Source organism: Phyllostomus hastatus, unplaced genomic scaffold (assembly GCF_019186645.2).
Source record: "Phyllostomus hastatus isolate PE091 unplaced genomic scaffold, TTU_PhHast_1.1 phas_contig_98, whole genome shotgun sequence".
Lineage (NCBI taxonomy): Eukaryota > Metazoa > Chordata > Mammalia > Chiroptera > Phyllostomidae > Phyllostomus > Phyllostomus hastatus.
Window position 1 is genome coordinate 2,620,073 of NW_025333999.1, and position 12,958 is coordinate 2,633,030.

The window sequence follows — 12,958 nt, forward strand, 5'->3', positions numbered from 1 at the left end:
TATCAGCTCATACATAGAAGTAACAATAACAACAGCCCTTGCATTGGAGTTTCTGCAGAGTACCAAGCCCTGGGTGGAAAAGATGAATAAGCTCCTTCCTTCATGGAACTTTCCATCAAGACAGGAGAGACCATAAACTAGTAAAGAAACATAGAAATAAACACTATAATTTTATTGTCTTTCCAATAGTGAACAACAATTTTTTAACAAAACAGGGTAATGGGATAGGATGGGAGCTAATGTAGAGAGGTGATCAGAGAAGGCTTCCTGGAGGTGGTCACATTTGTAACAAGGTGTAAAAGAGATAAATGCTAAGTACTCCCACATTCCAAAGTGAAGTTCTAGGACACTGGATCAGTTAGCTGTAGCTGCATAAAAAATTGCCCCAAAACGTAGTGACTTAAACAACAATAGCACTTATATTTTCTGTGGTTCAGGAATGCAAGAGCAGCTTAGCCAGGGGGTTCTGGCTTCTCTCATAACCCAGGGGGTTCTTGGGATCTCTCATAAGCTTGCAGTCAAAATGCTGGCCAGAGCTGCAGTCATCCGAAGGCCCAAATGGGGCTGCGAGAGCCTTTCCCAACATGGTATCTTCATATGGTCCTTGGCAGAAGGCCACAGTTCCTCACCATGGGAGCTCCACCAAGGACTGACTGAGTGTCCTCACCACATAGTGGGAGCCAGCATGGAAACCACTGTGCCTTTTATGGCCTAGCCTACAATCCCAAGCTATGATCTCCACTACACTCTATTTGTCACGTGGGCCAGCTGTGAGTTGTTGAGGGAGGAGACAGCACAAGAGCGTGAATGCCGAGATGTAGGGATTGTCAGGGCCATCTTGAAGGCTGGCTACGGCAGCCACATAGACAGAACTTACAAAGGAAACTTTTTCACACTTAGCTTGACGTCAACGAGTGGGTACTTACTCACAAACTGAAAGTTAAAGAGAGAGGGAGAGGACCGCCTTCCCCCGTGGGAAAACCAAAAGAGGAGGTTTTGACTTGCACCCAAAGCAGCATGAGGTGAAAGGATGGACATAAAAAAAGAGCTGCAGTAGCAGTGGCTGCATGTTTTGAGGCAGCAAGGACGTGGGAGTTTCCTGTGAGTCAGGTGAAGGTGGTGGATTAACCAGTCTGAAGGCATCTGGAGAACCCTGCCCAAGAGGGCAGCCTGCATGTATTTCTCAAAAGGAGCACTGTCAGCCTTTTGGCCCAACAACCTTAGAAATATCCATGGCTCCTCCCTTCTCGCTCATTGGCTATGGCAAAGGGAATGTTCAAAAGATGTTCCCAAGAATACCTCATGTTCTACAAGGCCTTATGCAATGTGACCTTGCTACTCCATTAAGGAATACAGTCTAATTTTTCCTCCTACTGAATCGGAGCTGGTCTTAGTGACTCTTTTGTAACAAACAGAATGTGGTGAAAGTGACATCGGCCCTGCAGCTTCCACCTGGGTCTGTCAGGACGGGCGCTTACCAGCGCCATGTTGTGAGAAGGCCCAGGGAGGTAATCCACTCAACAGTCTCAGCTCAGCCCAGGTGTCAAAGATTCCAGCCCTCAGGACATGAGAGTCACATCCAGCCCTGAGTCTTCCTGTCATCTGGCCAAATGTTAGTAAGTCTGGTTGGCTCTCCCTTCACAATACATCCAGCATCTGAGCGCTTCTCCCCTCCTGCTCTGAGCCAATATCATCTCTCACCTGAATTATGATCATAACTTCCACCTTATTCTACCTGCTGCTCCCTTTGCCCTCCATGTAGTCAACTCATAAAAGCAGAGCATAGGAACAGAGGGTGGTTCCCAGGGGCTGGAGGGAGGGAAAGTGGGGCGATGTTGATCAAGGTTACAAAGCTTCAGTTATGCAAGATGAGTGAGTGATGGAGAGCTGGTGAAAGCAATGTGACTGGTTGACAATATTGCATTGTGTACCTAAAATTTGCTAAGAGGGTAGATCTTGGGTGTTCTTGCTACAAAAAAAAAAAAAAAAGGAAAATGGCAGTTGTGTGAGGTGATGCACATGCTGCTGGTTTGGCTGTGGGGAACACGTATGACTGGCATGTGCACCGTGTCATCACGTTGCACGCCATGGACACAAGCATTTTTGATGGCCAGTTTGACCTTGGTAGAGCTGGAAGAAAAGCAAACAATGGTCTGTCTCGATTTAAACTTTCAATATTTGGTTCATCATGGATTTTGTATTTCTTTTTATTTTTTTAAGTATTTCATTGATATATCATTTCTCTTTGAGGGAAAAAGAAGTATGAGGTCAGGGTGTCAGCAGGGTGGTGTTCCCTCTGGGGAGTCTAGGGGGAGGGGCCTACCTGCCTCTTCCAGCTCCTGGGGGCTCCTGGCAGCCCTTGGCTTGTGGCCACACCACTCCGACCTCTGCTCTGTCCTCACATGGCCTGCTCTCTGTGTGTCCCCTTGTCCTGAAAGTCTCTCTCCTTTCTCTGAAGCTAGATGCTATACTGGTGACCTGACAGACACAGAAAAAGGCCATGAGATTAAGGAAAGCAGTTGTGGAAAAGGCAAGAAAGCAGACACTCCCATTAGTTCCTCCAGGGGCAGGTGGCCCTGCAGATACCTTGGTTCAAGCCATGTGAAACAGTTTGAACTTCTGACCTCCAGAGCTATAAAAGAATTACTTCTGTTGTTTTAAGCCACTAAATCTGTGATGATTTGGTATAGCAACCATAGGAAAGTATTACATACCCCAAAGGACAAGACACCAGTTCCCTTTTTAGGGGCTTTCCACTACCAATAAAAGGAAATACAACTCAAGTTCCCTTTAAAAACAAAGAAATCCCATCCAGCCCACGTACAAATTAGAGTAACAAGCTGGGTTTCTGTAACAGAGATTCAGAACAAGAGTGGCCCCCACAAAACAGAATTTATGTCTCACCTCACAGTCACAATATTGGCCATCAGCAGTCTCCCCAAGTGGGAAACAGCTCCCAGCACAGAGGGAGGGAGGTGGCCCCAGCCCTGGCTGAGGGGGGAAGTAGGCAGCAGACCAGCCTCCCTCTCCAGAGAAAGCAACCTGGGGGCCAGGCTGTCCCCTGTTACACTGAGTGAGGGGGATGCTCCCATTCTACTGACGCAGAAGTCTGGGAAGGAAGGAAGAGCTGTCTGCCCAGCAAACACACGTGGAACACACATGGGGTCAGGGAAGAAGGAGGGGACAGAAGTAGGAGTGGGCTACTCCAGCCAAGAAGACCAATAGCATCTCTGCCTATCAAGGGTGTCTTTTGAAGTGGGCAGCCCTGGAGCAAGGTTAGTGTGGTAAAGATTGGATGGTCTCACTGAGTAGGAATGATGGGCATATGGCCAAGGCCATCCCCCGGGGCCTGGCTCACAGCAGGCACTGAGGAACTGGCAGTGGAATCCAGTCCCATCCACTGGGTATAACATAAGACCATGGGCCCAGGCTGCGTCTTGCTCTGCCCCATTCTTGCTGTGTTACCTCAGGGGAGAAAAACATCTCTGATCAACCACCTCATGATATGTCCAAAAGGGATGGGGGTTCCAGTGGTCCATTCATCCATTCAACAGATATGTATTGACCACCTACTATGTGTTAGGTCCTGTGCTAGGTACTAGGGATCCATTGGTGAACCCCACCTCACCCCACCCCAAAAAAATCCCTTGCAATAAAAAGGAAGATCACAGAGCAAAAATCACACAAAACATGTTCTCGGATCAGAACCAAATTAAACTAGAAATTACAGAAAGATTATCTGGAAAATTTGCAAATATTCAGACATCAAGTCACATCCACGAGTCAAAGAGGAAGTCAAAAACTTTAAATATTTTTAATTGAATGAAAGCGAAAGTGGAGTACAGAAAAAATAGCACTAAGAGGGAAAGTTGGGACATTAAATGCTTATATTTAAGAAAGTGAGCAGGTATATTTGAAATTTGCTAAGAAAGTAAATTTTATGTTATTTTTTCAGGTAATATTCTTAGAAATATCTTTTTTACATGTGCTGCCAGATTTCTCTACATGCATCACAGAACTGTCGACACATCCGTTCACCAAAACAACACTGTTCAGAGGTACGCGCACAAGGAACACTCATAAATGCAAGGATTTTCCCTATGTCTTTAAACACACCGCTACATGCATTCCAGAATGGATACCCCACCCTCGCCCAGAAATAATGAGTACTGTGTTCAAAGAGTAGATCTTAAAAGTTCCCATCACAAGAAAAAAAAATTGTAGCTATGTGTGGTGACGGATGTGACCTAGACTCACTGAGGTGATCATTTTGCAAGATATGCAAATATCGAGTCATTACATTGTCACCTGAAGCTAATATACTGTTAAAGGTCAGTTAAATCTCACTTTTAAAAGAAGAAGAAGAAGGTGATCAGGGAAGGCCTGACCATTGAAATGGACAGAAGGCGGTGGAGGGAGAGCCTCAGATATCTCCAGGAAGAGCATCCCAGGCTGTGCAAAGGCCCTGAAGACACGCGCTCTTGCCATGTTTGAGAAACAGGAAGTCTTGGATCCAATGTCCCCTTTACTGTGACTTTGTACAATGACCCTAATTAAAGTCCCAGGCCAGCCCTTCTCATACACTCCATCCCTTACGTTTCTCCTTACCATTTGTTGCCATCTCATCGCCACCTAACATCCCATATATCTTACTTCTTTGTCTTGCCCACTGCCTGTGTTCCCCACCATTAGAAGCTCAACTCCACTGCGTGGCACCCAATGAATGTTTGTTGAATGAATGAGTGACCAACCTACCCACCAAGCCCTGACTAAGGCCACCGCAGCAACTAGGCCTCTCTGGGCTCACTTGTGCCTCCAGCACCAGCCAGCCAGCCACTTTCACCGCTCCTGAAGTACCTATGGGCAAGCGTCCTCTCTTTCCCCAGGGGGCTTTCTGGACAGGCCTCACTGACCTTGTTTTTCCTCCTCCCCCAAAAATGAATTACCCAGAGCTTCCAATCTCCTGTCCAGCAGACCATGGTGAGGCACAGACGCTGCCCAAAATTTCCTTCTCCACCCCCAGTCCCACTTGGGACCTCTGAGTCTGATCTGCTCACAGAATGCCAAAGCAGTCTCTACCTGAGGCAGGCCAGGATGGCGAGGGAAGGAAAGAGGAGGGGCGGAGATGCTGTGGACCGTGAACCGGGGCACCTGGGGGGCACGGGTAGGGGACAGATGGTTGGTAGAGAAAAAACAGGAAGGTTGTGGGCACGGGTAACTGAGGCCTGGCCCCCTCCCTCCTCACCATCACGCAAGCTGGCTAATACCACCCTCACCCTAACACCATCTCCCCTGGGCCCCCAATCTGAGTATGGACAGGACAGGCAGACGTACCTAAGTCCTAGGACCTCAGGACAGAGTGGCCACATTCCACTCCCCACCAAGAGTCATTCCTGGCTTGGACCCCAATGTGCTGGTATTAGGATGTGAGGCCTTTGGGAGGTAACTGGGTCGTGAGGGTAAACCCTCATGAGTGGCATTAGTGCCCTTATAAAAGGGACTCCAGAGAGCTCCCTCATCCCTTCCCCCATGTGAGGACACAGCAGGAAGTTGGCCATCTACAAGCTGGAAGATCAGCACCCTGATCTTGGTCTTCCAGCCCCTAGAACTGTGAGGAAAAATCTGTTATTTATAAGCCGCCCAGCCTGTGGAATTTTGTCACCACAGCCCAGATGGACTGAGACGGTGTATGAAGTGTGAGATGTCCACCCGTAGGTGCCCAGTCAGCAGCTGGATACACCTGCCGTGCAGGGGACAGGGTGCCTCTCGAGACAAATAGGGGAGTTCTCCACCTAAAGGGGGCACATTTGTTTCCTGGGGCCTCGGAACCAAATGACCACCAACTGGCTGGCCCCCCGGATGGGGACCTTATCCTCTCACAGCTCTGGAGGCCGGAGGTGCGGAATGAAGGTGTCCGCAGAGGCGTGCTCCCTCTGACGGCTCTAGGAGCCCTTTGGCTTGTGGCTGCGTCACCCCAAGCTCTATCTGCACCTCCCCAGGGCCTGCTCCTCTTCCTGTGTCTCCTTTCTGTTGGTGCTACATCTTCTGTCTTTCTCTTGTAAGGACACATTGGATTGGTGGCCCACATGGTCAATCCAAGATCATCTCGAGATTTTTCATTACATTTTCAAAAACACCTTATCCAAATAGGTCACATTCACAGGTTCCGAGGATCAGGGTATGGATATATCTTGGGGCGGGGGCGGGGGCAGCAGTGAACCCACTACAGGTTGTATTTAAAGCCCCACATGGGGCTGTGAGTCCAGAGAGATGCCGCTCACCCCCTTTAATCCTCTTGTTCATGCCTGTGTCCTCAAGTTCTGACACAGCCATTCATTAAAGAAGCATGTAGTAGTAATAACAATAAGTAGCGCTTATCTAACCCTATGTGATAAGCACTTCTATAAGTACTTCATATGATTTAATCCTTACAACATTAAAACTAATATTTCCACTTCACAGAGAGCTCAAGGCCCTTGCCCAGGCCACATTACTAGGATTCTAATCCAGGACATCTGTTCTCTCAAATGGCAGGGATCCCCACCTGGCCCAAGTAGAGGGGTCCTGCTTGCTTTAGAGGACCTCACCTATTACAAATGCAAAATAAATTTACTGAAGAACCCAGGACACCAAAGCCACAGGAGACAGAGCTGGCATAGAACAACCGTAACTCTGAACATCACTACATGGCTCTTGGTATTAATGCCATTCGGACCCCAGGGGAGTGCTCCCCAGCCTCTCTGGCTGATGTCCTAGTGTGTCTGAATTCTGCAGCTCTCGATTCTCCTCATGCAGATGATGGAAACGGATGCTGCTTTGGAGTGTGGGGAAGACTTGAGCACTAGACAAGCTGGGGTGGGAGAGTATTACTTTTCTAAGTGGCTTAAAACAGCAAAAATGTAGCCTCACGGTTCTGGAGGCTGGAAGTGCAGAATAAGGTGAGGGCAGGGCGGAACTCGCTCAGAAGGCTCTGGAAGAGGAGGCTTCCTGACTGGGATCCTTTGCGGCCCTTGGCTTGCTGGTATTGTAGAAGCATCACTCCGATTTCTGCCTTCGTCTCATACTGTGTTCTTCCCATGTGCAGGTCTGGACACCAGTCACTGAGTAGGACCCACCTGAATCCAGGATGACCTCGTCTTAATTACAACTGCTAAGACTCTATTTTCAAATTAGGCCACATTCACCACATTCACAGGTTCCAGGGCTGGGAGTTCTACGTATATTTTGCAGGGAGGGGACACAATTTAACCCACAGCACTTTGTCTAATGAAATCCATCTTTGCATAATCAAGGTGTCATTTCCCAACAGAGCCAAGCTCCCAATGAATGATTGACTACTCCTTGCATTCCAATGAAGGCTCCAGAGAGACTAACAAGTTAGCACAGTTGTTACAGTGCATGTTGAGGCCAAGAAGTATTTGGAGAATTAAACAATGCGCTCTTAAATTTGCATATATGTAATGGAATAGGTGTGAAATGTAACATCAATTCTTTAAAGTGGCAACTAGAGTTACTAGAATTACAATTTGTTTTATTTTCACAAACGTATTCAGTAAGATTTATTTAAAATTTCAGCTCTAGTTTTTTATAACTTCATTTGCTTATTTAAATTAAATTTAATTAATTAAAATATTTACTTTGAATAGTTTTATTTAAACTTTTGATATTCACAGAATATATCACTGGTACTGTGCAAGGCGGGTTGTTTTTTTTTAACAAATTCAAATGTTCTTCAAGAAAAACCATTTTTTTTAATATATAATATGTAAAAATACCATTTTCACTTGAGCGCTAGCCTCGGAAGCTCAGGGGAGCCCAGTGAGAATGGGGAGAGGCCCACCAGACCCCGTCGGGCGCCCTCCACCTCCCCACCCAAGTGGACTTCCAGACATAAAAAGACCCCCACACACACTTCATCGGCGGTCACAGGATCAGGCGAAGGAGCGCGCTGCGGCTGTAATGTCTCCACATGGCCGCCAGGTGACGCCAGAAAAACAGGAAGTTCTCCGAAGTCGTTCATCACTACGATCCTTGAGGCAGCAGGCGCAACCCGGAAGCCCTGACTAATAAAAGGAGAGTGCTTCCGGGTAGGAACGAGGTGACCCCAGCTGCCGCCGGAATCTGTGGCGACAGCAACCATGGGGGCGCACCTGGCCAGGCGCTACCTGGGCGACCCCTCAGTGGAGCCCGACCCCCTGCATATGCCCACCTTCCCTCCCGACTACGGCTTCCCTGGGCGCAAGAAGCGCGGTGAGATCCAATGCGCAGGCGCGGCCGGCGAGGAGGGGACGCAGACGCTTTAACCTCGGGGGCCTTAGGGCTGGGTTCTGCACACACCTCCGCCGAGAGGAATCCAAGGACAGGCGTGACTCTGCCTGAGTGGGGTGGCATTCCAGGCAGAGGACACGGTTCTACAAAAAAAATCCGGAGGCCAGAATGGCAATATGGAGTTAATGAGGCGCTCGCAGCTGGGCTTTGTCCTGGAGTCAGTGTAGGAGCCGTGGGAGGGTTTATCAGGAAGGGCCTTGTTCTTTGCCTCCTGTCCCGATGTCAATGCTATTTTTATGTGCAAGAAAAACCAAGGGGGCTTAGACCATGCGTACTGTCCTGCACGTTGTTTTTTTATGTACTGAGTTGGCCAAAAAGTCCATTTAGTTTTTTTCTGTAAAATAAAAGGCTTTTTTTTTCATTTTTGCCGGTAACTTTACTGATTTGGATATTTTGAGGATGTTGACTATCTCCTGCTGTTGGCTTCTGATGAGTAGAGGCCAGGGGTGCTGCTAAACACCTTCCAGTGCATAAAACAGCCCCACGGCAAAGGATTATTTGGTCAAAACGGCAAGAGTACCAAGAAACTTCTCAAACCACTTTTGACATAATCAGTCGGTTGCACCACCTGTTCCATATGCTACACAAAATTTCATTTTTGCATTTAAGTTGTGTTTCTGCCTTTCTTGAAATACTAAAACAAATGATCAAAAATGTTGCATATTTTCTTTCATCTTCAATACTTAAATGGCTACACAAAAATTCACCAATTCTAATGCTTATTTTTTTTAAATGCACACTGATATGACAGCTGTCACAATACAGTCTAACAAAATTATTTCAAATGAAGTAGAGCCATCATACAGAAAAAAACTAAAACATTTTGGCCAACCCAATAGTGATACCACAAATCTATCAAGTGCCAGTCCTGGGCCCAAGTCCCATGCTGGGCACTGAGGCTGCAGCAGGCACTGATTAAAGGAAACCAACAGCCCTGGGTGTGAGACAGTGGCACCAAGACCGATTTTGGGGACAGCACCTTGTAATATCAAGGCAGGCTTCCAGGAGGTGATGGCTGGAAGCAAGACCTCAAGGGGAGTGAGTAGGAGTTGACCACAGGGAGACCCAGGAGAGGGAAGAGCCAGCATTTGTAAGTGAAGGAGGAGGACAATCAGATTTGCTTTGTCAAAGGTCATGCTAGCTGCTGGGTGGATGACAATTTGGAGGCAGGGAGACCTTTTAAGTGGGGGTGTGCAGAGGTGTGCTGGATTTGAGAGAACTTTGGGAGGTGGGAGGAGGACTCCTCCAGTAAGTGGCCCAACTCCTGGTAGTTGGTCAGCCCTACCTGAACCTGCAGTCCATTGGCCCACGTGTCTTCTCACACGTTAATTGTTCCCTCTGCCTCTCACACCCTGCTTTGCCCTCTGTTTGACAAACACCCACAGCCCCCTGTTCCTCTACTGCTTGGCTAAACCAAAGTCCTGGTTAAGCCCTGCCCTGCTCTCCTTGGCTCCTGTCCCTATACAGCTGAAAATCATGGGTGAAAACACAGCCTCTGTGACTGCGTTCCCCATCAGTCCCCTGGTTGACCCTTCATGCTGCTGACCTTCCTGTTACATTCCTTGGCCCTTCGCTCTGCTGCTCCCTCCTAGACCAGTGTGCCTAGACCAGTGTGCCAAGTCTTCTCTCTGACTCCATCACCTTCTTCCCACCTCCTTTCAGCTAGTTGTTTTGCACCCTCTTATTAAGAAAATAAAAGCCGTCAAATGAGTCCTCAGGGCTCCGTGGCAGTCCTCTGCTGTTGCTGCAGATGACCTGGCCCTGCTGCAGAAAACCCTTGTGCCCTCCATCCCATCTTCTCACCTACCCAAGGGCGCCCCTACCATTCTCCCTTTCCCTTGCAACCTTGGCTTTCCTTCTGTCAACATGCAAATAGTCACCTTTTACTCTTTTAAATACCCTTCCAACTACCTCCCCCTCCAGCTATCTCACCACTTCACTGCAAGAGCTCCCGTCAGGTTTCACAAACACACATCACTAAACCCCATTTTCAATTCTCAGTTCTAACCAATCCCACTGCAGCAGCATCAGGACTGGTTGATTGCTGCACCCTCCTCCCCTGGTTCCCAGGACCCCACACTATTGCCCAGCTCACTGTGGGCTCCTTCACTGATTCTTCCCCACTCCCCGTCTTGTGAATGTTGGGGAGCCCCAGGGCTCAAGCCTCTGTCTCCACTCACTCCCTGGGGTTTTCTGCTAGTTCCCTACCTTCAAAAGCCTTCTGTGTTCCAGTGCTCCCAAGTTTTTCTTTTCAGCTGAGCCTTGACCCTTAACTCCAGACTCATGGACCCCACTGCCTGCTTGGCTTCTCTGCATGATGGTAACAGGCATCTTGCACTCAGCAGGTCCAAAAGAAAGCCCCTGACCTGCCCACCAAGCCCATGCTCTGACCACATGCTCAGTCCAAAACCCCTGGGGCATCCCAAGGCCTGTCCTGTCACCTCAAGGCCTTGGCACCTTTTGTTCCCCTACTGAGAACACTCTTCCCCTAGGTGTTTGCATGTCTCTCCCCCTTACTTTCAGATGCCACCTTCTGAAGTTGTGAACCACCTTGCAACACTGCCTTTCCCTTGCTGTATTTTTCCAATACTTAGCATTGTGGACATTCTGTGATGTTAACTCCACCTGTTTGTACTGTGTGTGCCTCCAGGGGCAGGATCCCCAACACAGTAGGTGCTTCATAAATCCTAACTGCTGGCCCATTATGCCAGAGCACCAGGTGCTGGTAGCAGTCACATTGCCATGGAAACCTGCAGGGGGCTGTAGGTGGATTACAGGCCTGGGGCTCAGACAAGGTGGGGCGGGGGGGGGGCGGTGTAGTACCAGAATTAGGGCTCAACAGTCTGTGGGGGTGGCCATCAGAGCAATGGATTAAAATGAGCAAAAACTCTCAGCAATAACTTCAGGAAGACACAGCCATAGAGTGGAAGCAAAGACGGGTGGGGGGGTGGGGGGCGGGGGTTAGGGGAGAGCCAGGGAAAGAGAATGTTCAAAAGTGAGAGGCTGATGAATAGCAGTGTCCTGGGGTCTCAGTTGCCTTGTGTGGGCAATGTTGGGCGGAGTATAGAAGGTGGAGAGAATTCTGTGCAGGGACAGGAGATGAGGACCTGGGCCAGAGGGAGACAGAGACATGTGGTTCAGAAGCGAAGGGAAGAGAAGCCAGTGGGAGAAGACTGCCACTGAGCTGGGACATCCTCTGCTATGACTTCTAAGGGCCCCAGACAGCCTCCTGAAGGTTGATTTGGTCTGGGGTCAGGCTTGCCAGGTGGGTGGGGCCCAAGCCCAAGAGCTAGTTCAGCTCTCACTGAGGTAGGCGCTAAGCACTTTACATTAGTTCCTTAATGCTCACTCAGTTGACTTTGGAGCTGGGGACTGTTAGTCCACTTCTTAGGGGAAGAAACTGAACCTCAGAGAGACCATACTGTAGAGGGAGGGCAGAGCGGGGATCCAGGTCACCCCAGTAGCCCAGACCCCACACTGGGTTGTGCCAGCAGAAGGGGAGCACCGGGCTCTGCAGTGTGGGCTGGAGAGTGATCCAAGGGAGAGGAGGGGAGATGAGGATCCATTGTGGATGCTGAGGTGTCTGAGGTGATGGGAAGGAGGGACTCTGGGCTTCAGTGTCTGGAGTCACCTTTGTGCACATTAGAAAATGACACTCCATCTGTCAGAGGGTGGTGGTAATCTGCCACCACATGATTGACCTGTGGGCCTGGGGGTGGAGGGCAGTGGTGACCTGAGTTGCTGTGGCTCTTGGTTACCCATGGGCCTGCTGGCTCTCCCTGGAATCAGGGCAAATGGGGAGCCTTCAGCAGTTAGGCCCCCCTAAAATCCCACACTAGCTGAGCCCTGCCCACTCCCTCCCCACAGAGATGGTGGCCACGCAGCAGGAGATGAACGATGCACAGCTGGTGCTCCAGCAGCGAGACTACTGCGCCCACTACCTCATCCGGCTACTCAAGTGCAAGCGTGACAGCTTCCCCAACTTCCTAGCCTGCAAGCATGAGCAGCATGACTGGGACTACTGCGAGCACCTTGAGTGAGCCCCAGACCCACCCCATGTCCCCCACACCCCCACCTGGCCCCCCGCCCAAGGCTGAGGCAAAAGATAGTGAACTAACCTGAGTTTCTAGCCATGTGCCACCTTAGTCAAGAAAAGAACTCTCAAGGGGCCTGTTGGGTGGGGAGGACAGTTTTGAGGCCACCTGGGGGATAGGCCAAGCCAAGGTTCCAGGTGAGAGGCCCAGGGCTCACTGGTGTCCCCCAGAAAGGGAGGGGGCAGACCCCAGACTTGAACTCAAACACACAGGTCTCCCCACCTCCAAGGCCTCCCCAGAGTGCTCTGGGACACAGTTACAGCCCCAATGGCTTCCTAGGGCTAAGGGAGTGCCAGGTCTGTCCAGGGAGTCTGACACCCCTTCTCATACTCTGCCCACAGCTACGTGATGCGAATGAAAGAGTTTGAGCGGGAGCGACGGCTGCTGCAGCGGAAGAAGCGGCGGGAGCAAAGGGAGGCAGATCTGGCCAGAGGCTAGGGGCCTGCAAGGTGGCCCTGTAGTGGGCCCACCCACTACCCGATGGACCAGTGGAGAAATAAAAGCCTCCAGGCCCTTAGCCCAAGCCTGCCTGTTCC

General features: G+C 49.7%; 1 protein-coding gene across 1 annotated transcript; it reads left to right on the forward strand.

Moving 5' to 3' along the window:
- The first annotated feature begins 8,066 nt into the window (after positions 1-8,066).
- NDUFB7 (NADH:ubiquinone oxidoreductase subunit B7) lies at positions 8,067-12,945 on the forward strand. The gene is made up of 3 exons (XM_045853084.1): positions 8,067-8,250; positions 12,196-12,364; positions 12,764-12,945. The coding sequence occupies exons 1-3, from the start codon at positions 8,139-8,141 to the stop codon at positions 12,858-12,860; spliced, it is 378 nt and encodes a 125-aa protein (XP_045709040.1). The 5' UTR covers positions 8,067-8,138; the 3' UTR covers positions 12,861-12,945.
- The last annotated feature ends 13 nt before the right edge of the window (positions 12,946-12,958 follow it).

Bases quoted from the DNA above. Each gene is read 5' to 3' on its own strand.
- NDUFB7 (XM_045853084.1), top strand. From the start codon at position 8,139: ATGGGGGCGCACCTGGCCAGGCGCTACCTGGGCGACCCCTCAGTGGAG. The intron at 8,251-12,195 runs GTGAGATCCAAT...CCCTCCCCACAG, and splicing joins CCCTGGGCGCAAGAAGCGCG to AGATGGTGGCCACGCAGCAG. The intron at 12,365-12,763 runs GTGAGCCCCAGA...CTCTGCCCACAG, and splicing joins GACTACTGCGAGCACCTTGA to CTACGTGATGCGAATGAAAG.